This window comes from Neoarius graeffei, chromosome 6 (assembly GCF_027579695.1).
Source record: "Neoarius graeffei isolate fNeoGra1 chromosome 6, fNeoGra1.pri, whole genome shotgun sequence".
In the NCBI taxonomy this organism is placed as follows: domain Eukaryota; kingdom Metazoa; phylum Chordata; class Actinopteri; order Siluriformes; family Ariidae; genus Neoarius; species Neoarius graeffei.
Genome location: NC_083574.1, coordinates 59,952,060 through 59,978,791, shown reverse-complemented (window position 1 = coordinate 59,978,791; position 26,732 = coordinate 59,952,060). Strand labels below are relative to the sequence as shown.

At 40.5% G+C, this 26,732-nt stretch overlaps 1 protein-coding gene across 4 annotated transcripts in view; it reads right to left on the bottom strand.

The window, feature by feature from the left end:
• ripor1 (RHO family interacting cell polarization regulator 1) overlaps positions 1-26,732 on the bottom strand; it is a 241,345-nt gene that overhangs the window by 5,542 nt on the left and 209,071 nt on the right. For all 4 annotated transcript variants that reach the window (XM_060923946.1, XM_060923945.1, XM_060923944.1 and 1 more), the window contains exons 14-19: positions 24,865-24,995; positions 15,081-15,231; positions 14,577-14,712; positions 14,231-14,392; positions 13,646-13,804; positions 13,196-13,392 (exon numbers count right to left, since the gene is read on the bottom strand). In XM_060923946.1, the coding sequence (XP_060779929.1) occupies positions 13,196-13,392; positions 13,646-13,804; positions 14,231-14,392; positions 14,577-14,712; positions 15,081-15,231; positions 24,865-24,995 (936 nt within the window). The remainder of the gene's footprint in view (positions 1-13,195; positions 13,393-13,645; positions 13,805-14,230; positions 14,393-14,576; positions 14,713-15,080; positions 15,232-24,864; positions 24,996-26,732) is intronic.

The window sequence follows — 26,732 nt, the reverse complement described above, 5'->3', positions numbered from 1 at the left end:
TATCAGAATGCAAACAATCAAAGGAATAGGACACTTATTATGAATGTTGACTTCAACAAATAATTAACCCTGAAACAAGTAAGTAAAGAGCAGTGTTCTGCCCAGGGATTTCAAATAGCATCCTGGTAAACAGTCATTCTGAAACCGTATTTTGCTTCTTGACATAGCATCAAAATCCACCCTATATGTTTTGTAAATACATTCGGTTGGTAAACAGGAAGTTGATGTGCAACAGACTTGAAAACGGTAAACACGGTATAGAACCCCAAGCTGAAGCTCGGTACCAAATATTAAGCAGTTGTGATTTGGAGTCGCTGAGAAAAGTGTTAGGAAAATTTTGTAAATCCACCCTATATGTTTCATAAATACACTCGGTTGGTAAACAGGAAGTCAATGTGCAACAGATTTGAAAATGGTATACACGGTATAGAACCCCAAGCTGAAGTTTGGTACCAAGTGGCTATGATTTGTGGTTGCTGAGAAAAAGGGTGTTTCAGACAGATGGGCAGAGGTAAAAAAACAAACAAACAAACAAACAAACAAACAAACAAAAAAAAAAAAACAGTATACCCCCCCTTCTTTGGAACAGGAATATAATAATAATAATAATAATAATCTTGACTACTCTCAACCCAAGCAAGGCTACCGGTTTGGATAATATTTCCCCACGTTTTATGAAAGACGGAGCCAAGCTTATCTCGTCACCTCTTGCACATATTGTGAATTTATCACTGACATCTGGCACCATCCCTCTTGATTTTAAAAATGCAAAGGTGACCCCTCTCCACAAGAAAGGTTCCAAAACAGATCCTGGCAACTACTGCCCCATATCGATTCTCAGCACTATGTCAAAATTACTTGAGAGAGTGGTATACAATCAACTCAGTGAACATCTCTCTCAGAATAATCTTATCTATCAGTTCCAGTCTGGTTTCAGGCTCTCATATTCTACTGAGACCTGTTTGATCCACCTTTGTGACTACATCAAATCCGGAATGGATGAAGGCAAATATGTTGGTATGGTTCTGTTGGATCTCCAAAAAGCCTTTGATACGGTGGATCATGAAATTCTTCAGCTGAAACTTCAAGCAATGGGTCTTGATAATTCAGCATTGGACTGGTTCAGCTCTTATATGGAGCCCAGACAGCAAGTTGTAGAGATAGGTGGCACCCTGTCTAATCCAGCAAGTATTACATGTGGGGTGCCTCAAGGGTCAATATTAGGACCACTGCTGTTTCTCATCTATGCCAATGATATTACCTCTGCTGTTACAGGGCAAATTGCTACTATACGCTGACGACTCTGCCCTTATTGTGGCTGATAAGAGTACAGAGGTAATAGAGCATAGATTAAGTAGGGAAATGAATTCGATCAGGGAATGGCTGACCGACAATAGATTATCCCTACATTTGGGCAAGACAGTGTCCATCCTCTTTGCTTCAAAAAAGAGGCTATGCAATTTTAAAACCATTCAGGTGCAATGTGCTGGCAATATTTTATCCAGTGCTTCTGAAGTGAAGTACTTAGGTCTAACTTTAGACCAATCTCTAAATGGAGACAAAATAGTCAGCAGATCTAATGCCAAACTAAAGTTTCTGTATAGACAGGCTGGCAACCTGAGTCCAGACACTAAGAAACTTCTTACTTCAGGCCTACTACAAAGTCACTACGACTACACCAGCACAGCATGGTATTCTGGCACAACTAAAAGGAGCAAGTCACGGCTCCAGTGTGCACAGAATAAAATCATCAGGTTTATTTTGAATGCACCGTTCAGAACACACATAGGAGCTGATGAATTTAGACGGGTCGGTATGTTGCCAGTTGATTTTAGATCCAAACAACTCAAAGCTCATATGATGTTCAAAATTCAAAATTCCTCAGCGCCTCAATACTTGTCTTCTGCAATTCAAAATGTTCCCCATAACTACAGTACAAGATCCAGTCAGTCTTCTCTTCAGCTCCCCCGGTGTGGTCCTTTTGGAAAAACTTCTTTTCTGTACACTGCAACCAAAATTTGGAATGAACTACCTTCAGAAATAAAATCAGTAGAAAATTTTCCCCTGTTCAAGAAGAAGGTAAAACAGCACTTTTTCAACATTCTATTTGATGAGGAAGCAGCAGATTATGTGTATTTTTAGTTTCTATATTCTTTAATTTCATTCTTTATTTATTATTATTATTATTATTATTATTATTATTATTATTATTATTATTATATTATGTGTTTTTTTTTCTCTTGCTTTTCTACTATTATTAACATTATCAATATTGTTCAGTATTATTTGTTATGGTATTAGTTTTCACATTTTTGCTATGCTTCCCCATGATATTCAGTTATACAGTATTGTCAAATTAGTTTTATTTATTTAATTTTTTTTGTTATTTTTATTTTGTGTGTAGCTATTTTTTGTCTGTGATAAGGGAGCACAATGGAAACAAGATTTTATGCTTTTTTGTGTCATCCCTGCCACACCTGTACCGTTTTTCCAGGACAAGATTAAATGTTATGGAAATAATAAAAACATTAAATAAAAACCCTGTTCAAAAAGAGCAAGTCTAGTATAAAAATATGGTATAATAAAAATAAAGGAACAAATAGATTTTTTTTATTAATTAGTGTTCATTTAAGTGCTTAGGGAAGAGGTGGGTCTTTAGTGTTCGTTTGAAGAGACTGAGGAAGTTCATCACCGATCTGGGTGCGGGTACAGAGAACAGCCTTTAATCAACTTTTATTGCAGAGGCAAATCATTACTCGCCAGTGTGATGCACAGACATTAAATATTCATTACTAGATGCAGAATATTTTGGTAAATATGGTGTTGAATACTCAAATTTTTATACACACACACACACACACACACACATATATATATAGGGCAGCACGGTGGTGTAGTGGTTAGCACCGTCGCCTCACAGCAAGAAGGTCCGGGTTTGAGCCCCGTGGCCGGCGAGGGCCTTTCTGTGCGGAGTTTGCATGTTCTCCCCGTGTCCGCGTGGGTTTCCTCCGGGTGCTCCGGTTTCCCCCACAGTCCAAAGACATGCAGGTTAGGTTAACTGGTGACTCTAAATTGACCGTAGGTGTGAATGTGAGTGTGAATGGTTGTCTGTGTCTATGTGTCAGCCCTGTGATGACCTGGCGACTTGTCCAGGGTGTACCCCGCCTTTCGCCCGTAGTCAGCTGGGATAGGCTCCAGCTTGCCTGCGACCCTGTAGAACAGGATAAAGCGGCTACAGATAATGAGATATGATATATATATATATATATATATATATATATATATGAGAGAGAGGGGGAAATAAGTATTGAACGCGTCAACATTTTTCTCAGTAAATATATTTCCGATGGGGCTATTGACATGAAATTTTCACCAGATGTCGGTAACAACCCAAGTAATTCACATATACAAAGAAATCAAAACATATATGTCCATAAACTAAGTGTAATAAAGTGGAATGACACAGGGAATAAGTACTGAACACACTTACTGAAATTTATTTAATACTTAGTAGAAAAGCCTTTGTTGGTAATGACAGCTTCAAGACGCCTCCTGTATGGAGAAACTAGTCGCATGCATTGCTCAGGTGTGATTTTGGCCCATTCTTCCACACAAACTGTCTTCAAATCTTGAAAGTTCCAGGGGCCTCTTCTATGAACTCTGATCTTCAGTTCTTTCCATAGATTTTCAATTGGATTCAAGTTGGGTGATTGACTGGGCCATTCTCGCAGCTTTATTTTCTTTTGCTGAAACCAATTGAGAGTTTCCTTGGCTGTGTGTTTGGGATCATTGTCTTGCTGAAATGTCCACCCTCGTTTCATCTTCAGCATCCTGGTAGATGGCAGCAGATTCTTATCAAGAATGTCTCGGTACATTTCTCCATTCATCCTTCCTTCAATTTATATCAGTTCTGCCAGTACCATATGCTGAAAAACAGCCCCACACCATGATGTTCCCACCTCCAAACTTCACTGGTGGTATGGTGTTTTTGGGGTGATGTGCAGTGCCATTTCTCCTCCAAACATGGCGTGTGTTATGACATCCAAAGAGTTCAATTTTGGTCTCATCTGACCAGACTATATTCTCCCAGTATTTCATCGGCTTGTCCAAATGTTGTGCAGCAAACTTTAAATGAGCTTCAACATGCTTTTTCTTCAGCAATGGAGTCTTGCACGGTAAGCGTGCATACAGACCATGGCGGTTGAGCGCATTTACTTATTGTGTTCTTTGAAACAACTGTACCTGCTAATTCCAGGTCTTTCTGAAGCTCTCAGCGAGTGGTCCTTGGCGCTTGGACAACTCTTCTGATTATTCTTTTGACTCCTCTGTCAGAAATTTTGTGAGGAGCACCTGGCTGTGGCCAGTTTATGGTGAAATGATGTTCTTTCCACTTCCGGATAATGGCCCCAACGGTGCTCACTGGAACATTCAGAAGTTTAGAAATATGTCTGTAACCAATGCTGTCAGTATGTTGTGCAACAATTAGGTTGCGAAGGTCTTGAGAGAGCTCTTTGCTTTTACCCATCATGAGATGCTTCTTGTGTGACACCTTGGTAATGAGAAACCTTTTTATAGGCCATCAATTAGGACTAAACCAGCCGATATTAATTTGCACTGATAGGGGGCAGGATTGCTTTATAAATACTGACAGATTTCAGCTGGTTTCTTGGCTTTTTATCCCTGTGTCCGAAATTGCTCACTCGTTCACTACTCCCTACTCACTATATAAGGAATTACTATATAGAGGACTATATAGTGAGCTCATTGGTAAAATGAAAAAACGCTTTCAGACACTAGTCCGTCGCGCTGGTATTTACATCATTACTGTCGCACAATTAAAACATGCCAGATCAGTCGGCTGGTGGGTTTTCCCACATTAATCAATCAATATTAAGTATCTGCATCTTTCAAGGTTTTTTTTAAATCAAGGCTGAATACTTTCTTCTTTGCCGCTGCCTTTTATTAAATCAAATTTGAGACTTTTAATTTGATTTGTTTCAGCGCGACCGCAATGCATGATGGGATATATTGCTTTGGTTAGTGACCATCATTGTACACTACGTTTCGTGATGCATTGTGGGATACTTTGAGTGCACTATATAGGGTGTAAATAATCCTCACTAAGGTTTTGGACAGCACTACAAAATGGCATCCCCACTATATAGTGCCTATAGAGAGCATGCACGTGACGTCACGAGGTCACGTGATATTTGTTTATCTGCCATCTTGGACGGCAAGGCCGCGCATAGAACTTAGACGAACCCGTTCTAATTATCAAGTGTGTGGGAGTAGATCTTTCGAGAATGGTTATATCTTGGTTCAGCATTTGGTTGTACCAATAGACAGGGCCAAAAGGAGGGCCTGTCATTTTATAGATTCCCTGCAGACGAGGAGAGACGTGCAAAATGGGTGTCCGCTGTGCGAAGAGAAAACTGGTACCCCAGTTCTACCAGCCGAATTTGTAGTGAACACTTCATATCAGATAGGTGTAATCTTCTAATTCAGTACTCCTAGTACATCTGTTAAGTTGATTTTCGGATTGAATGATAACTGCATACTTAGAAACTAGACAGTCTCTAACGTTTAAAATGGCTATGCCTAGCCCTACTACCCTGGCCTAGTCTATGACAATGTTTTATCTTTTTGGCTCATATATGCCTTTGAAAGGCCAATCCATAGTAGGGATGGCGAAAACTAAAAAAAAAATCTTGACCGACCACCGAGCCTCATTAGCCGGTTAAAGTCGGTTAACCTACGAGTTTAAACAGGGATGCAAACGGCGGATGCGCCTTTTTCACGGCTGAATCGTGCAGATCCGATTTTTTTTTTTTGGGGGGGGGGGGGGGGGGGCGTTGGAGTGTCTGAATAATTTCATCAAAGTAAATTATGTATTAAAATTACTAAATGAACAAATGCCGTTACAGTCCATGAAACAGGAAGTATAAGTATGAGAAGAAAACAGTAAATCAGAAAGCTGCGCACATTTGCGCAGCTTCCGCGCAAACGTGCGCAGCTTTCTGATTTACTGTTTTTCAGACAAAAACATACATATTTACAACCCTGTCATTATCTGGAACTCAGTTTAGATTTCGAACATTCTTACGATAAAACGTCCTGCATAGTCTCTTTATGATAAACGCCTTAATGCCACTTACCCGTGAGGTTATCAAGTAGACATTCTTCTTCGGAACCTTCCAGAGGTATAGTTGGGATACCCATCCCGCAACAAAATATTTATAAGCTTCCAGGCTCTTGTAAGCTTTGAGGGCTTTGCCAGTGTAACACGATTCACGATTAACGAGAAAATTGTAAATGTCATGGTAGGCCAGATCGGGCAAATCGCCGGCACCTCAGCTCCGAATTTCCCTGAACAAGGATTGCGGCAAGTTGTACGGATCTGCAATCCCCAACCTGGAACACTTTTCCACGTAACACTGCCTCACGTCACCTTCAAGATGCTGAACAAACTTAGACAAGTAATCGCGCAATGTAGATGGGGTATTTTCCGAATTTTCTTGGGGATTACTGCCTGGATCCATTACGCTCGCGCAAGGTAAACAATCCTGATGCCGTCCAATATGGCGGAGTACACACATGTGGGTCACGTGACTGCACATCCTCTATAGTGAGTGGGGAGTGATTTCAGACACAGGGTATGCCTTTTTGCCCCTCCTTTTCTTCATGTGTTCAATACTTATTCCCTGTGTCATTCCACTTTATTCCACTTAATTTATGGGCATATATGTTTTGATTTCTTTGTATGTGTGAATTGCTTGGGTTGTTACCAACATCTGGTGAAAAATTTCATGTCAATAGTTCATGCCAACAGCCCCATCAGAAATATATTTACTGAGAAAAATGTTGATGCGTTCAATACTTATTTTCCCTGCTGTGTGTGTGTGTATCACGGGCGATTGCTCTAAGACAATGAGGGAGGCTCGGCCTCCTCTAAAAATGACGAACATCGTGTAGGATGAATTGCGCTAGGCTTATGTTATAGCCGACCTTATAACATTGCTATTTCAGATCCAGAATCTTAGAAATATATGTGCTCAACCCAACTACAGTGCGAAATCATTCCGTTATAACTTTCCCCAGTTCGCCTAATGTGTGCGTGAGTTTTTCCCCCTCGTGACAGCGCGATGCAGCCCAGCCTCAGTGCACTTCAATGGCATTTGGGAGCTATGCGCTTTTCAATCTCAAAATGCAAGACGAGTATTGGACAAATACTGCGAAAACGCCCACCCACGGAGTCTCACGGACTCCCAGCCTCAGTGGACTTCAATGGCATTTGGGAGCTCTGCGCTTTTCAATCTCAGAATGCAAGACGGTTATTGGACAAATACTGTGAAAACGCCCGCCCACGGACTCCGAGCCTCACAGTGGGAGGGACATGGCAGTTTCCGCGAGGAGACTGGTGATTGGTGAAAGTGGCCGGATATTTTCTTTGATTGACAGCTCGTTTCAACTATAGACAGGCAGCAGTGAATTTCAGTTCAGTCCCATGCGGATTCGCAAGTGCTGTGGTGTATTGTAAGAGATCAGCTTACATTTCGATTTCATTCATTACATACGGTTTCTACCAGCTTTTTTAGTTTGTATATATTTTCATTGTAAATAAAGTGTAAATATAGTGTTGTCAAGTTTGCTATCTTAGTTCCAGAAATTTCGTTTATTTGAGTGACTGAACTTGAGGGGGCTAGTCAGCTAGCAAGAAAGCTGCGCACGGATGCCAAGCATTGCTGATTTAATTTTGGCGAAGCCATTTGCCAGTCTTCCTTTCGAGGAAAAAATTAAAATTAAAGAGCAGGGTAGACCAACGCCTCAAACTGACTTGGTGAAAAAGGTAGGGAATAATACTCGTTCCTTTCAGCTCTCCTGGTACGAGAAAGTGAATTGGCTAACAGCAAGTGACCCACATCAACAACAGTAAATAGGCTACTTTAGTAATATGTCATGGATGGACCAAAAATATAGAATCTATTTAAAATGTTTATGCTGAGTATATTATATTGGAATATATATATTTTTCTGGATATGAATTAAACACAGCTACAATTTGGAAAACATTTTTAAACAAAAACACAGCCGAGAACATTTCACACTACAGACCTGGATTAAAAGTGAAGGGTTATCAAAATTGTCAATAAAACATTTCTCAGTCAAAATAAGTAAAATATAGGGAAAGTGTCATTGAATGACATGTGTGGCACCCAGCTCTATGTTTGGCTCCCCAAGGTCAGTGCTTGTGCCTATTCCAGAACACTCTGCTGGTACTGCTGAGGTTCCTGACAAAGAGCTGTTTTCAATAATTATCAATTTTTAAACAACATGCCACAATTTTAAAATATAAAATGTGAAAATATACCCCCCTCCCCCCAACACCACCATCATGTATATTGGACAGTAGGCTAATGGGCCAAAAGAACCTGTTATTTCACAGTTTGTGACCCTGCCAACAATCAGCCAGATCAGAGGCAAGAGTATGGGCAAAATTGATGTGTTTTTTTCTTTTTTCTTTTAAAATCTGGAAATATCGTAACCGACCAGCCTCCCCTGTTTGAAAGACTACCAGCCGCCACTGGTGTATATATGCACTGCCTAAAAGCGGAGCTCCTGATGAGTGTATGAGCAAAATATTTCCAAGGGCACAAAATCAACCTGAATAGAATAAAGAATTATAGCACATAAACCATCGAACTGTGTAGTGTCGTATATTTTCTCTCAGTAAATTACTGCATTGATACGAGTAATGAGAAACGCATCACAGTTATGAATACATTATTCCTTTCTTTGACACCTCATGCCATGCGCCAGAAACACCACCACGACATTTATTATGGTGAGACTCTGCTGGGTGCCTGGTGGACAGCAGTGAACCAGCGCTTTCTCTTTACATCATTACTATATAGTTACGATTGAATATCAAACTTGATATGTCTCACAGTGGCAGCATGGTGGTGTAGTGGTTAGCGCTGTCGCCTCACAGCAAGAAGGTCTGGGTTCGAGCCCCGTGGACGGCGAGGGCCTTTCTGTGTGGAGTTTGCATGTTCTCCCCGTGTCCGTGTGGGTTTCCTCCGGGTGCTCCGGTTTCCCCCACAGTCCAAAGACATGCAGGTTAGGTTAACTGGTGACTCTAAATTGACCGTAGGTGTGAATGGTTGTCTGTGTCTATGTGTCAGCCCTGTGATGACCTGGCGACTTGTCCAGGGTGTACCCCGCCTTTCGCCCGTAGTCAGCTGGGATAGGCTCCAGCTTGCCTGCGACCCTGTAGAACAGGATAAAGCGGCTAGAGATAATGATGAGATATGTCTCACAGTTGTCTGGTTACATCTTTCATGTCCACGTGTTTTGGAGCTTGGAGCGCACAGCTGCAGATTATAAAGCATGCGCAGTGCCATTATGACTAATTACCATGCACCTGTTCCTGATTAGAGCTCAATCACAGCGCATACATATAAGGACTCTCAGTAACACAGACTTTGCAAGAGCCTTGCATTTTGTGTCACCTTTCTGGTTTTGACCCTGTTTGTGTTTTTGGACTGTGAGTATTTTATTACCTCTGATATCCTGTCTGTGCCTCATTCGACCACTGCTTGTTTTTCGACTCTGCCTTTGTCTCCATTTTGGATCTGTTTGCTCACGTGTTATCAATAAAACTCTTCCTGCACTTACATGACAGAAACTGTCAATTCTCCAACAAGCTAGTGGATTAATAAAACTGTTTTAACTAGTTTTATATGAAACTGTTGTGAATATTTTCTGTAAGAAGTGTTAGTAAATAATCCCACGTTGTTTTCTAAAATGCAAATTAAAAATAAGTGCTGGATTAAAAACCTACCTATGTTATGTAAATAAAGATACAAATTTCTTTGTCCGGTGGTCAGGTGTTTATCAATTAGATACGTTGCCTTGCACTTACAGACGGGTTCCCTGTGGTGCTACACGTTCGTACGTACGAACATCATACAGTCAACGGCATCAAAAACCAGGTCGATCGATTTATCTTAAGTATGGGGTTACACTCTACTAATACATTTACTGTATTAATATAAATATAATCAAAATATACAATAAATTGTGACTAGATAAAATGTGCTTCACACATTTTATTAAAAGCATTTTATCCTATATTTGAAAATCCACCCAGTAAAACAAAAATTATCATCAGTGTTTTTGTAATTCATTAAAAATAGAAATAGAAACTTGGATGTATATTTTATTCAATTTAATCTATTGGGTGTATTAATTTCCCTATGCTCTGTCTCTTTCCTGTTCTTTACTCAGTTCACCTTTGTTTCCTTTCCTGCAATGAACCGTAGTGCCCTAATTTTAAGGACTCGTGACCTGACTTGGACTTGAGCACTGATGACTTGGACTGGTGCATTAACTGCATTCGGACTCGTAAATTGGAAACGAGGACTCGGATTTTTTCTTTATTTTTTGCAACATGCCATAATAATTTGGCATAAGATATTTATATGTATGTTAATTTTTGTACTAATTTCATACAAGAGTGTCACACCTGCATGCGTTGGCGCGTGCATTAGATAGACTCTCAGGTGCACTCTGGACAGTGCGCGTGCGCCAAACGGACTCTCCCGCACGCGTCATAAACGACTCGCACCTGCACAGGATTAAGGCACAATCAGCGCACCTATATAACAACTGTGAAAGCACACTTGCTTTGCGAAGTATTGAGTTGCATTGCTGACACATTATCAAGCCTTATTTCCTTCCTTGTTTGTTGTCCTTTTTCTCGTCTTTGATTCTGCCGAGTCTCCAATAGCCTGTTTGTGCCTCGCTTGACCTATTGCCTGTTTCACCGTTTTATGATTTTGCCTGCCATTCTGGATTGTTTACCTGTCTTCACTTGCATTAATAAACACACCTTCTGCACTTAAATCCGTCTCCCAACCATCTCTGACAGAATACTTCACACTCCCTGATAAAGAGAACGCACATTCACCTGTTCATACGTCATGTTCAGGAACAAACTAACGTTAATGGCGCTAAAATGCCTGGAGAGAAGCCCCTCGGATTGTCCGCTTTGCTTATACAGACTTCTCGTGCAGTGGGAAAAAATGCACTGCTGTGTGTTCCATATGTAGAAGAACTATCAAGGATGACGGGGACGACCTCAAACTTCACTCGTCATTTGGTAAGACTCCACCCAGAGAAGGAAGTGACATGCTGTGTTCATTGTTCTGTTGATAGTGGGCGGGGCTTGCTTGCTGAGCAATGAACTAGCTAGTGTTAACCCTCTCTCATGTTATTTGCCCTGTTGATAGTGGGCGGGGCTTGCTGAGTGATGAACAAGCTTTTTATCTGTAGCCTATTAACTACAAGGTGGCAGTCAAGCAGTAACGTTAGTCCAACACAGCAGCAGAGATGCTTTCACATAAAGGCAGCAACAGCCACCGTCAAATGCTGCGGTTGGAGTCTTGTTCTCGGACTCGAAATTTTCTTTAATGACTCGGACTTGAACACTGGGGACTCAAGACTGGACTCGGACTCGAGGTTTAGTGGCTCGACTACAACACTGATAACCAGGGTGCGATTTGTCAAAAAACCAGAAGGGGGGATGTTTTTTTTTTTTAATCATGAAACGTCACAAAATTAAGGTAACAATAGGCTAACAGCTCAATAACATCCGATGATATCAAATGAATAACACTAAATGAAAACGAACACTAAACCAGAGATAGTAAATTCATCTTCCTATCTCTCTGACTAAATACATGAACACTAACACACAACAAAGTTCGCATTGCTTGTCGCGTTGCTGTGATGTTTCTCTCCCTCCGGATTAAATGGACAGTGACTCGAAAATCACTAAAATACATGAATACTAAAAGAACAGTTTGCTGTGATGGCGCAGTTCATGTGGCCTTTTCTGCTTTCCTGTCGATGCGCTATCCGCCGTGTTTCGCCCTTCTTTAATCCACATTTCTGCGAATTTCTCAGCAGGGAAGGAACGCACGTCTGGCCCATTGACAGCGAGGAAAAGAAGGCTGTCAGTGTGGATACATTCATTCTGTTGCGCTCATCAGTAAGGATGTGATTCATGGCGCTAAATCCATGTTCACAATCTGATTATCTACAGTCTATCTATTTGCTGGGGACGTTCGTAGGGTTGCTAACTTTCTCATATCCAAATGAGGGACACTTTGTTCCGGGTGCGGACAAGTACCGGTACAGACCCTGTACACGCACCCCAGCGCCCCAAAATAGTTACAGTACCGAATCGCCTTTAGGTGAGTGTTTCAAATGTAGGCCACTACAAATTCATTTCTAAAATAGAGCTTTTAAAAATTAATAGACCAATTAATGGATCTTTTTAAGTAACTTAATGCAAAATAACAAACAATTCTAATATTATTGTCTCATTTTTCTCTTTTAAACTTTGGCCAAATAATTCATCGGGCCATATTTATGAAGGCAGTGTCATAACCTGAAAAAGTATTTGCTGTAGCTGTAAAACCCTGATATTTGCTTAATTGTCCATTTGAAAACCCTAAGAACCTTCTGCAATGCTTCATTGCAGAAGAAGAAGAGAGAAAGACATCACAAAGGCAGGAGTGAGGCAGAAAAGCTCCCCTACTATAGGCTGAGGTCTATCCTGTTTCGGAAGTTTTTTTTTTTTAAGCTATCTGCTATCCTTATCGAACAGTTAGGCTGTATCCACTGGCTGCACCATCTGCTCTAGTTTAATTTGATGCCTATTTTGTCAGTATAGCTTAAAAATTCAGGATATGGCAACAGTGAATGGTTTTAAATCGCAGATGACCGCGACTCACTGTAATAGCGCTTCTCACGGCAATTACGCAATTTACACCATAGCATTGGAGTGAGGGGCAGGATCTGTCCCTGACAGGACAAATTAAAATTACCCAAAAAACGAGATGTCCCGCCCAATACGGGACGGTTGGCAACCCTAGACGTTCGTGAACATCAAAGCTGCCACTTCGGGTCATTTTGAAAGTGAGTGCAACGTGGACCATAGAAATCTGTGTCACAACATGCCTGTCATGTCAACTTTTTTTTTTGGTTTGTTTGTTTTATTGACGGGGTTGTCCCCGAGGATTTTTTTTCATTAGAGATAAAAACCAGAGGGGGGGGATGATCCCCACCATCCCCCCCAGCAAATCGCACCCAGCTGATAACCAAAAACAGCCCATTCCCCATGGCATACCCTCTCTCTGTGGCGTGGCTGCTCGGCAAGGCTGCGTAACAGAGAACTGGCGCTGCTGCACACCTTCCCCCGTGGATCCCTGAGCAGTATGCTGACGGCACGCAGGCCTTCACGCTTCAGACTGCACTCCGGGGGCTTTTTAAGGGCTTTCAGCAGTACATCTTGATCACCAGACTGCAGACACTGCACCAGCCAGACTGCAACCGAAACCAGAAGGGTAGGGAAAATGGATCAGAGTGTTTGTATGGGGAGATTAGATTTCAAAGGTGAAAAGAGAAACACAAGGGGCAAATGAGATGATAATGAGAGGAAAGGAGTGGCAAGCATCTCAATTGTTTTCAAATGGCCAACTGATTGCTGAGAAATGATATAAAAGACAAAGGAGCAGTTTGCATCTTCAGTCACATGGTCATACACTGGGGAGAAAACAGACAGATAAATAAAACATACCCTCCTCAGCCAGCTCGGTGATGTGCGTCTCCAGTTCACTCACACCCTCAGCCTCGAGGTAGCTCCAGAACTGGAAAACTGTGAGAATCTCTTTAGCTGCACTTCCACATCGTCTGGGCAGCTTTTTCTCCAAAATCCTTTCCACTAGATGCACAAATACTAACAGAAGGAAATGACATATTGGTTTTTTTGGTTATCTGATCTCATGATGTACATTAAAAGCCCTTTTGGATATATACACATGTGGAGTGGGTGAGCGAGGTATAAACGTACTTTTTGTTTCTTATAAAGAAATCCTTAAGCAGATAAATGAACTTTTCCTTTTAGTATTCAGTGTTAGATTAGATTAGATAAAACTTTATTGATCCCTTTGGGCAGGTTCCCTCAGGGAAATTAAGAAAAAAACGCTGCCAGTATAAAACAAACCATGCAAATTGGCTGTTTTTATTTCACAGATCAAATTGCAAAGCTATTTTAACTTGGAAACCAGCACTCGCCTGGTGATTTATGATGAACACTTGCCAAAGCAACTAAACCGACCCCCCACCCCACCCCACCCCACCCCACCCCACCCCACACACACACCTGTGTCTGAAAGGCTGGCTCCTTTTTCTGGTATTCTGCTTGTATACATGTTGTTCAGCGTCTGGAGGAAGGCCTCTGTGGAGGTGTTGAACACACCACAGCCAGTCGTACAACGCTTCCATAGCAACACAGCCCCCTGGCACTGCTCTAACTGTGGAACAACTATTTCCAAACACACACACACACACACCACCCAGAGAGAATAAGGAAAAAGAAGACATGAGCACAAAATATAAATTTAGGCTGATCATCATACTGTTTCACGAAGAAACCCATTACATTTACAATTCAAACATACAACACGAAATACAGTTGACCAAGAACTCCATTTTTCAGATGGGCTAACCTTCCTCAGGTTGGTTATCACTGCTTGCTGTGTCCTGGACAGCCAGACGAATGAGCTCCATTACCCGAGCCTCCCGGAGCAGCCGATCCAGAGCGTACATCTCCCCACAGCGCAGCGGCCCAAAGGTACCCAGCCTCTGCACAGACGTCACACAACACCTCAAAATGACTGTTAATCACACAAACATGGAATACAACATACACATGCATTAAAGGTACAAGTACAGTGATAGATGTCTGTGATATTAAATGGAAGGCAAAAATCTAACCTCAAAAGCTTGACAATGAAACTATTGATTACTTTCACATACCCATAATGCTTTGCGCTTTGAAGGGTAACCAGGTGCTATATTTGTGTACCAAGTCAGATAACCTCAGTCATTTCTTCGAATTCACATGGGGAAAAATGACTTTTCCTGATTCAAAGTTTTATAGAACACCTAAAGAGGCTAAGCGTCGATAAGTGTGGTTAAACACTGTATTCGTTTTGATCATTTCGACTCACCAGTAGCTGGGTGGAGCAGTTCTGTAGATGGATGAGCAGAGTTTGATCTAGAGCTTGGAGGCCAGTGCTGAGAGGAACAGAGGGAGCGTCCCAACAATTCTGTGCACAACCCTCATCCACTTCCACACTCTCACCTGCTACTGGCTGAGAGCTGTATATACACACACACAAGTCAATTTAATGTAGTTTTATTAACACAACAGCATATTGCCTATTATTATACACACAGGCCACTTTTTCCATGGAATAAAAACATATATTTGATTCCCTTCTAGTGGGTTTATTGATGGCATGCAGTATTGTTATCATATCACTTATCCTCCATGTATTATGCCGCTCTACCCAATGGAGAACGAGTGTGCAATATTGTTATAATATTGCACGTTGTCAAGATAACACGACATCACACGTCAGAGCTCATGTGAAGATCCAGTGACTAAACTTTTCTGTTGCGCATGCGCACAATCATTTCTTTGTTTGCCGGGAAAGAGAGAAGACGAGGCTAATCCAGTGCTAGGTTTAAGCACTAAATCAATAAACTGAAAAGTGAAACTAAAGATGTGCTGAACACCAAAACTTCATTATATATTCTTCACACATATTCACAAGAGAAAAACATACCAATGGACATCAAAAAAACTGGAAAAGAGACATGTCGGAGATGTAAAACTTCTGCGTTAGTGAGTGACTGTGACAATTTGTAAGCAAACATTGCTTCGTTAAAAATGGAAGGTTTTGAGAGAATTTTGGCTGCCAGGTCGCTCTGTTGTGTGTAGCCGTTGATGTTGATTTTAAAAGTAACTAATTAAATTACACAGGGAAAATAATAACAATATTTGGCTTGATTGCGCTAGCATTGGCCTGCGTTAACACTACACTGGCTGGAAGGTAATGGGACTGCCGCGCTAATAGCACCGAGTCATGGGTAAGTGAGTGTTGGCCTTTGATACTGCTAGGCTGGGTGGAAGCTAAGTGGACTGTCGCGCTAACAGCACCAAGTCGCGGGTAAGGTCGCATTGGCCTTTGAGAATACTGATATGAAGAGAGTGTGTATGTATAATAATAATAATAATAATAATATTGACTGGCTTTTTTTCATGGTCTATCAGATATATTCCATTCAGCTAGCATGATATTAAACTCGTCTTTGACTTGTTCAGTATCATGCTAGGTGAATGGAACGTATCTGATAAACCACTCAAAGCCAGCCAACATTATTTAAATATTATACATACAGGACATGTTTTTAATGGAATAAAAACGTGTTCTATTCCCTTCTTGCAGATTTCATTCATTTGATTAGTTTGATAGTGTGCAATATTGTTAGCATATCGCTTCTCCTACATGTATTATGTCACTCTACCCAGTGGAGAATGAGCACTGAATATGGTTTATGATATTGCATGGTTATCAAGACATGATGTCACACGTCAAAGACGTAAAACTTCCGTGCTAGCGCATGACTGTGACAATTTGTAAATAAACATGGCCACCAGGTTTGCTTTGTTAAATACGGAAGCTGTTGAGAGAATTTTGAAAGAGAAAGATGCGCTGAACAACCAAAAGGAATGTGTATGTATAATAATAATAATAATAATAATAATAATATTGGCTGGCTTTTTTTCATGGTATATCAAACATATTCCATTCAGCTACTCGTCTTTGACTCATTCAGTATCATGCTAGCTGAATGGAATATATCTGATGTACCACTCAATGCCAGCCATCCATCCATCCATCCATCCATCCATCCATTACCTGTAGCCGCTTATCCTGTTCTACAGGGTCGCAGGCAAGCTGGAGCCTATCCCAGCTGACTATGGGTGAGAGGCGGGGTACACCCTGGACAAGTCACCAGGTCATTGCAGGGCTGACACAGAGACAAACAACCATTCACACCTACGGTCAATTTAGAGTCACCAGTTAGCCTAACCTGCATGTCTTTGGATTGTGGGGGAAACCGGAGCACCCGGAGGAAACCCACACGGACACGGGGAGAACATGCAAACTCTGCACAGCAAGGCCCTCGCCAGCTGCTGGGCTTGAACCCAGGACCTTCTTGCTGTGAGGCGACAGTGCTAACCACTACACCACCGTGCCGCCCCAATGCCAGCCAATATTATTTAAATGGGTCCGTCTCAGAAACTGGTCTCTCATTTGGGACATTCTGGTCAAAAAATAAGTTTTCTAATTTTACTATTTTTTTGGCATTTACTTAACACTCAATGTTTCTTTTGTCATGTTTAATAAGAATGAAGATAGCATCTTGCTTTATCTGGCCTCCACTGTGGAAAATTTTAACGATGTTCTGAAGTTCACTCGCGTAACATGGAAACGTACGCATTTAAAAACCCTCTTTAATAACCAAGAAATATCTTTTTCTGTACATATATTTGTTTCTTTAAATGCAATTATTGGACAGAAAAACAAAAACATATTTGTGATCATTATTTTTCAGTTTTACTCCTTAGTTTCGAATGTTCATCAGTTATCATACATTTTATTAAACTTTACTTTGTTGTGCCTGCAGGATGTCATGTAGATACACCCCTTATTTTGTACTAAATTATCAAGTAGCACAATAGTAATACACAGACAAAAGTTTGAAACTGTCACACAATATCCCATTGATTTATTCAATTATTTGCTTTTTCATCACTAACGTAACATGGAAACACTTTTTTTCTTGACTAGTTTCTTTTTACAGTGAAGATATCATTACTTATATCACATCTGAACAAGTTGCAGATTTACACACTGCATTAAAATGTAATCATTCTCAAATCTTAAAGTTAAATTATATTTTGATTACAATTCAAATGTTTTCGTAAAATTGATTTACATATAAACTACATCATGAAGAATTAAAGCCCCTCCTTCACAGATGAGTGAAAATATTGAATAAATTTCCTCTTTTTGATTGCTTGGGTTAAAAATGCCAAGTTATGATGACTGAATTGATTATTCACTTAAATATGAATAATATGATACATTTTGGGTATTTGATATGGCGAAATAGGACTGTTTGCAAAATGACAGTGAAATATAAGCAGTATCAGTGATACTGTTAAAAATAACCCTTTCAATAATGCATACCGTCAAAACAATCCATTTTCTCATCCTGATCAATTACATACAAAGAACTACTGAGATATAGAATAAATATATGTGATTTTTCCTTGATATGAAATTTCAATCAATTTTGCCTATAATCTGTGAAAGAAGGGCTTTAAACACAAGGAGGCACAGACAGCCGACCACTTCCATGTTACGAACGTAAGATAAAATCGTTAATTCCACAGTTGCTCACAATATCAATTCTTCTCAGCTAACTGTGTGATTATCATCATTTCTGTGACGAACTGAAACAGTTAGCGACATATTTAAAAAAAAATTATTCTCATTCACTCTTTATGGTTACAAGTTCACTCTCATAATAAGGAAGCACGATCTCAAACAGCTGACCACTTCGTTATGAACGTGAGATAAAATCATTAATTCCGTTATTTCTCACAAATCACATCAACTTTTCTCAGCTCTGTCCGTTATTATTATCGCTTCTGAAAGGAAATTAAATGGTTGGCCACCTTATTGTAATAAAATAATTCTTGTTCCCATTTTATGGTTTAAAAGCGCACTATCGTAATAAATGATTACATGTGGCCGTTTCCGTATTACGAAAGTGTGAAAATTTGTAAATTCTCCAATTCCTCATAAATAATATCAGTTCTTCACAGCTAGGCCTGATGGTCATCAAATATTAATGTCAAATAAAGTTATTCAATATGAAATTCCTAGAACTAAGCTGATAATGTGGCCCATTATGACCAAATGTTCAAATCCATCATCGTGGCAAAATGACTGGCCATAGATTCTATGACCATGGTTGCAAAATATTGGCCAAAAATACGCAAACACTACGAAATATGAAAGTAAGATGAAAAAGAAACATTCTACTGCCTCCTACTGCAGGACTAAAACAAAATAAAACTGTCAAAACTCACCTTTTCAGCGATAACGTCCGAACAGATCACTCGCGTAACAGAAAGACCGCAAATGGAAATGTTGGAGGAGAAAATTCCATTCTACACATGCAAATTGTTTATGTGTGTCTTTCCCCACACACAAATAACACGCTACGGTAAAAAATAGACCACAACTCATTTTATAGCTCAGAAATTCATACAAGACCAGCTACCATCGTAATACATTCTGTAAGAAACACATTCTATACCTAACTTTCAGCTTTCGTTTTAAAAAACAAAATCGCAGATTTATAACGAAATTTTTATATGGCGTAGTGATTGTAAGTTCCTACTTTTGGTGAGGTAGTGACCTCGACCCTGAGGCTTTCCGTTTAGATCAAAACACACGATCGTATTGGTTTTGGGTTTGCGGAAAATGGAGTTACAACGGTGATCAAATATTTTGCATGATGTTTTATTACGGTTATGATTATTCTGTGAGCGCACCAATCCTTAGGTGGATAAAGTTACAACTTAAAATACAATTAGTGATAACTGTAGACTTTTCAGTGGACTACAGCCTTTTTAAGGGAATGTGATATAGTCAACCATTTATCATGTCCCAGATCAAGCCGCAATTTTTCCACAAATTTGCGGAATTTTTACCAAATTCTGAATGGGAGTATTCACATCAAAGATTTTGTTTTATCTGTATTATTTCTTTCATCATTTTATTTCAAATTAAAACCAACATCACCATTCAAAACCGTATAGTTTATTGACTGACTATATTTAGTGGGGTACCCCCACAGTACCCAGTTTCTGAGACAGACCCAAATATTTCCAAAGCATTAGGAATATAAAGACAGCCATATCAAATAACAGTAACCACACAAATATCCATAATAATAAAAATTTATTTTGCGGTGTTTGTGTCCAATCCCAAGAGAGATCTGTAGATTTCTGGAGGTGTCATTTCAGTGAAGTGTGTCTCTGTCTTATGCAGTAAGTGGACAGTATCTCCTCTCTGGATAGCCAGCTGTTACACTGCCTACCCTTATAGGAGGTGAGACTTTGGACACTGAGTCATACACTCTGTCCAGGACCTGATAACATTCTCACTTGCAGACTCACATTGCTCATTTATCAGATATTTGATTTGCCTTACCCTGCATTCACAAGAATAAGTGACAAGCTGCTCATGTCACCTGAAGTTTATCTCTTGTAGGTATGTCTCGAGTGTTTAAACAGGTAGGAACTAAAGCTGTGAGTGTGGAACTGAAGAAACCATAGGATTGAATCATTTGGATTTGGCACATTACTGTTGCCCCTTTTCCACCAAAGCAGTTCCAGGGTTGGTTCGGGGCCAGTGCTTAGTTTGGAATCGGGTTTTCTGTTTCCACTGACAAAGAACTGGCTCTGGGGCCAGAAAAACCGGTTCCAGGCTAGCACCAACTCTCTGCTGGCCCAGAGGAAAGAACCGCTTACGTCAGCGGGGGGGCGGAGTTGTTAAGACCAACAACACCGCGAAAGATCGCCATTTTTAAGCGACGAGAAGCAGCAGCTGTACAAACGCGAAGTCATCCATTATTATTGTTGTTGTTGTTGCCGCTGCTGCTTCTTCCGCATTGTTTTTGCTTCGATATTCGCGCCAAGGTTTATGCAAACATAGCGACGTAACTGACATATACAGCGACGTAACTGACGTATACAACGACGTAATGACGTGGCTTCCCTTAGCACCACGAGCTATGGAAAAGCAAACTGGTTCTCAGCTGGCTCGCAAGTTGAATGAGTTGTGAACCAGTACCAGCACTGGCCCCGAACCAGCCCTGGAACTGATTTGGTGGAAAAGGGGTATGTGTGATGCCTAATTTGCACGGTACTGAGAAAATTACAATTCAAATATCACTTCTAATCTGCTATCACTGAAATTATGGCTCTGTGTCTCTCTCTCACACACAAATAAAATGAATGATGGTCCATCACTTGCCTGGTGTTTACGTCTGGGTGCAAAGCAGTACAGGGTGTTTTCCACAAAGTGAGCTAATAAAATCAGGTCATATTTGAAACAACCTCGCTTGATTTACAGAACAGGTCAAACCAGTCTCAGTGCATTCCAACAAAATTCTGCTGCAAATTATTTCAGTAATTCATTTATTGTACAATCTTGCAGATCTGCAAGTACAGTACCAGTCAAAAGTTTGGACACACCTTCTAATTCAATGTTTTTTTTTGTTTTTTGTTTTTTTAATTAATTAAAAGACACATCATGCCTTAAAGTAATGATGGATGTTGTTTCTCTTTACTTACTTGAGCGGTTCTTGACGTAATATGGATTACTAGAGTTGTGGTGTTGAATAAGACTATTTACTGTATTTGTATTACGGTATTTACTGTTTGAGGTCAAACACATTAAGAAGGCAAGAAATTGCACTAATTAACTTTTGATGAAGCACGCCTGTTAATTGAAAAGCATTCCAGGTGACTACCTCATGAAGCTGGTTAAGATAATGCTGATAGTGTGTAAAGTGTCATCAAGGGAAACACTGGCTGCTTTGAAGAATCTAAAATATGAAGCACATTTTGTTTTTAATACTATTTTTTGTTTACCACAAAACTCTATATAATGTTCCATCTGTTATTTCATAGTTTTGATGTCTTCAGTATCGTTCTATCAACAGTCAAAATACAGAAAAACATGATTGAGTAGGTGTGTCCAAACTTCTGCCTGATACTGTATATATATTTAAATAACATTGGTGGGCTTTGAGTGGTCTATCAGGTATAATAATAATAATAGTATTGGCTGGCTTTTTTTTTTCACGGTCTATCAGATGTATTCCATTCAGCTAGCATGATACTGAACGAGTCGAAGAAGAGTTCAGTATCATGCTAGCTGAATGGAATACATCTGATAGCCCATGAAAAAAAGCCAGCCAATATTATTATTATTATTATTATTATTATTATTATACATACACACACTCCATATCAGCATTCTCGAAGGCCTACGCTAGCTTACCCTCAACTCGGTGCCGTTAGCGCGGCAGTCCAGTTACCTTCTAGCTGGTGTAGTGTTAGCGCAGGCCAATGCTAGCGCAATCAAGCCAAATATTATCATCATTATTACCTCAGGGACCGGGTCCAACCCATGGACCTGAGGTCCCTTGAGGGGCTGGAGTTAAATGGAAAGCATTCTCCTCAGGATATGAGCTGATCCTAGCAAGACAATCTTCTGGATTTCTTGAATGTTGTTTCTTCTAGGAATTTTGGTGATGTATTTATCCATACCCTTTTTCACAAGTCCTAGGGCTCCTATTATAACCAGCACGGCCTCAGTTGCCATCCCCCACATCCGGTTTATCTCTCTCACCAGGTCTTTATATTTTGACAGCTTTTCAATGACTTTTCTAGAGGTGTTTTGACCTGATGGTACTGCCATATCAATTATTAAACCTTTCTTCTCTTTCTTGTATTATTATTATCCCTGTGTAATTTACTTAGTTACTTTTAAAATCAACATCAACAGCGACACACAACAGAGCGACCTGGCAGCCAAAATTCTTTCAAAATCTTCCGCTTTTAATGAAGCAAACCTGGCAGCCATGTTTGTTTACAAACTGTCACAGTCACTTGCTAGCGCGGAAGTTTTACATCTCTGACATGTCTCTTTTCCAGTTTTTCGATGTCCATTGGTATGTTTTTCTCTTGTAAATATGCGTGAAGAATATATAATGAAGTTTTGGTAGCCTTTCAGTGTTCAGTGTGTCTTTAGTTTCAGTTTATTTATTTAGTAATTAAACTGAGCACTGGCGGCACGGTGGTGTAGTGGTTAGCACTGTCGCCTCACAGCAAGAAGGTCTGGGTTCAAGCCCCATGGCCAGCGAGGGCCTTTCTGTGCGGAGTTTGCATGTTCTCCCCGTGTCCGCGTGGGTTTCCTCCGGGTGCTCCGGTTTCCCCCACAGTCCAAAGACATGCAGGTTAGGTTAACTGGTGACTCTAAATTGACCGTAGGTGTGAATGTGAGTGTGAATGGTTGTCTGTGTCTATGTGTCAGCCCTGTGATGACCTGGTGACTTGTCCAGGGTGTACCCCGCCTTTCGCCCGTAGTCAACTGGGATAGACTCCAGCTTGCCTGCGACCCTGTAGAACAGGATAAAGTGGCTAGAGATAATGAGATGAGATGAGAAACTGAGCACTGGATTAGCCTCGTCTTCTCTCTTTCCTCGCCGACAAAGAAATGATTGTGCGCATTTGCAGCAGAAAAGTTTCGTCATTGGATCTTCGCATGAGCTCTGATGTCTGACATCGTGTTGTCTTGACAACGTGCAATATTATAACAATATTGCATGCTCATTCTCCCTTGGGGAGAGCGACGTAATACATGTAGGATAAGCGACATAACAATATTGCGTACCATCAAAAAACCCATGAGAAGAGAATAGAATATCTGTTTTTATTCCATGGAAAAAGTGGCCTGTATGTATAATAATTATAAATAGTTTATAGCCAAAAAAAAAATTGGCTTTGCCATTCTAGTACTTTCAGAGGGGACTGTAAACAATTATACAGATTTTATAGTGTCTATGCTTTGACTGCAGAACAATGAAAGCACAACACTTGGCTGATTGAATTTATCAAGCTGAGCTAAGCTTCAAAACTAACCAGACATGGAACAGCTTTGTTTAAAAGTATTTCCTGCCATAGTAACTCAGTGGGGCTTATGATTAACTTCGTTTGTGGAATCGAAATTGATAGAAATTAGCCGGGTGTCTTGAAATAAGCCTGGCATATCGAGTTAGCTTGTATCGTGGAATACACCCAGGTCTGGGCTCTGTGCTTTGTGTTACAGAGTTAGTGAGCTTCAGAGTCTGCTTTTCAGGGTGAAGCGTTTCTTCAGGACACATCCAGAAACTGATGGCTTTGTGGTTACGGATAGTGAGAAAGAGCATAATGCTGCCCTGTATTTGTGGTTGGGATTTTCTTTTCCAATTCTCATCACAAGTCAAGTATAGCTCTGGAATAATTGGAACCCAGACTTTATTTCCATGCAGTTCAAGTTCAATGGGCTGGTTATATCAAATGTTTCTCTCTCTCACACACACACACACGAAAATATTTCTAAGAATAAACTACAGAAACTTGTTTCTATTTGCTGAATGTTTAAAATGGAAAAATTGGTGTCAAAGACACAGTGTACAGTTTGTGTTCAGACACCAGATGGCTGTATTGCATTACTGTAAGGTGCATCGCATTGTATCCCATCCTCTGGAAAAAGAAACGACTGATAATTTGTCCATTTCTGGTAGTGTAAGTCACAGAAAACAAGAAGACATGGTCATCACTATCCCCCACCATGAGCATTTTATAAAGCCCTCTTAACACCTATGCCCTCATAAGCTTTAATATTGACTTATGATATCGTAAGTGCTATGACACCTTCATAAAAACGCTACCCAGTTGTTTTCAGTAGTTTGAGCACGCAAAGTTTCGTTGATGTAGCTTATGTACTTTCTGAGAAAACTTGTCCAGATTGAGTCCACTTGTACAAAGTCCAAAAAGTCCAAATCAAAGGCTGTAACTCCGAAAATAATAATTTCTTGTCAATGATTTTCAAACTTAACTTAGATCATGCACAGTGATATGAGCATGCAAAGTTTCACTAATGTAGCTTATTTAGTTTCTGAGAAAACTTGTCCAGATTGAAACGGACGGACGGACAGATGGAAAGATGGATGGACTCCATTCCTATATCCCCCTGTGCACTTCGTGGTGGGGGATAAAAAAAAAAGGCATGAAATTTCAGAAACTCTGACCTGTCTGTCACCCTCAGCCTCTCGCAATCTTCTTCCTCGTCTTCCAAGTCTGATGTGTTGAGGAAACTGAAGCTTTCAAGAGCAGTTTCCACTGTCAGGCTCACACTGGAGGCACGACTTCGACTTCGGCCCTACACACACACACACACACACACACACACACACACACACACACACACACACACTTCTATAATTCTATTTTTCTATTACATTTTTACGTAAAATGGGCGGCACGGTGGTGTAGTGGTTAGCGCTGTCGCCTCACAGCAAGAAGGTCCTGGGTTCGAGCCCCAGGGCCGGCGAGGGCCTTTCTGTGTGGAGTTTGCATGTTCTCCCCGTGTCCGCGTGGGTTTCCTCCGGGTGCTCCGGTTTCCCCCACAGTCCAAAGACATGCAAGTTAGGTTAACTGGTGACTCTAAATTGACCGTAGGTGTGAATGTGAGTGTGAATGGTTGTCTATGTGTCAGCCCTGTGATGACCTGGCGACTTGTCCAGGGTGTACCCCGCCTTTCGCCCGTAGTCAGCTGGGATAGGCTCCAGCTTGCCTGCGACCCTGTAGAAGGATAAAGCGGCTAGAGATAATGAGATGAGATGAGATTTTTACGTAAAATATACTGTCGTTACTACAAATAGTCAGAGTCAATGGCAAATCAAAAGTGGTATATAATAAATGGAAAAAAAACAACACACACACACACACACACACACACAAATGAGCATCACTACATGACACACACAAAATTATCTTGCACTTCTGAAGATTTCTGACCAGTTTGTGAACTGAACAAACATCACTACATTCTCACCCAGGCAGAAAATCTTAATCATCACGAGTCAAGGATTTCTTGCAGTGTACCACCCTGAATCTAACACACAAAAACACATTCTCACACTGTGGCTTGGGAGCAGGAAGGGTGGCACCCTGGTCTGTAGGGAGACCAGAGTTAGAAACTACTTTCACATCCTCTTTCATCTCTGTAGAATGCACTGGCGTCAGCGAGCACACAGATGGCAGCAGATACTAATCTTCGAGGAACACTACAGATCAAATTTGTGACCAAAATCGAAACACACACATACATAGAGATGATCACAGACACTTGCTTTGATTTAAAAAATAAAAAAGTTAAGCAAAGAACTAACGCTAACGTGTAACTATGATGCGTGTGAGAAATGGTTTGGCCTAAGAATGATAGAGATTCAGGGCTTGACATTAAGGACTGCCCGATTGCCCGGGGCAAATGAAATATGCATTCGGGCAAGTGGGATATGTCCCCAACATGCCCGACCGAGCAACTTGGAATGAGCATATATTACAAACTAGCACCACAAAAATTAAGCTTTTTGATCTTTTATTTCAGTTCCTAAAAGCGTCCCTCACTACGTATCCGCCATTATGTCTTGGCTGTTTTCTTCGTCTCGGTTTCATTTACTCCTTTGCAAGTTATTTTATATACCCCCGCTGTTGTAGTATGGTACGCATACTGTTTATAGACCCCTTGTGCATGATGTCACGCATCACGTAATAATTACAGCTGGGGTCAGACAGACACCGTCTTTCATGCAAGCAGCTTAATCTGTCTTCAATATGGTTCATTTTTGCGCTGTTTTTGCTTGTTCAAACAGAGAAATGGATAAAAGGCATTACCATCTCCCCGCTATCAAGAAAAATGTTAACAAATAGAAGCAAATGCTTCAAGAACAACGAGGAAATGAGTGGTTAAAGAATACGAGGAGAGGAGCTCAGCCTGAAAACTCCAGAGAAGTTCATGATTGTATTTAAAATTGATTTTACAAAAACAGAAAGTCGGAAGAGAGGATGGAAGAGTTTGCTTAAGAATCTTGTTTTTATTTTTCTGCTCCCATTC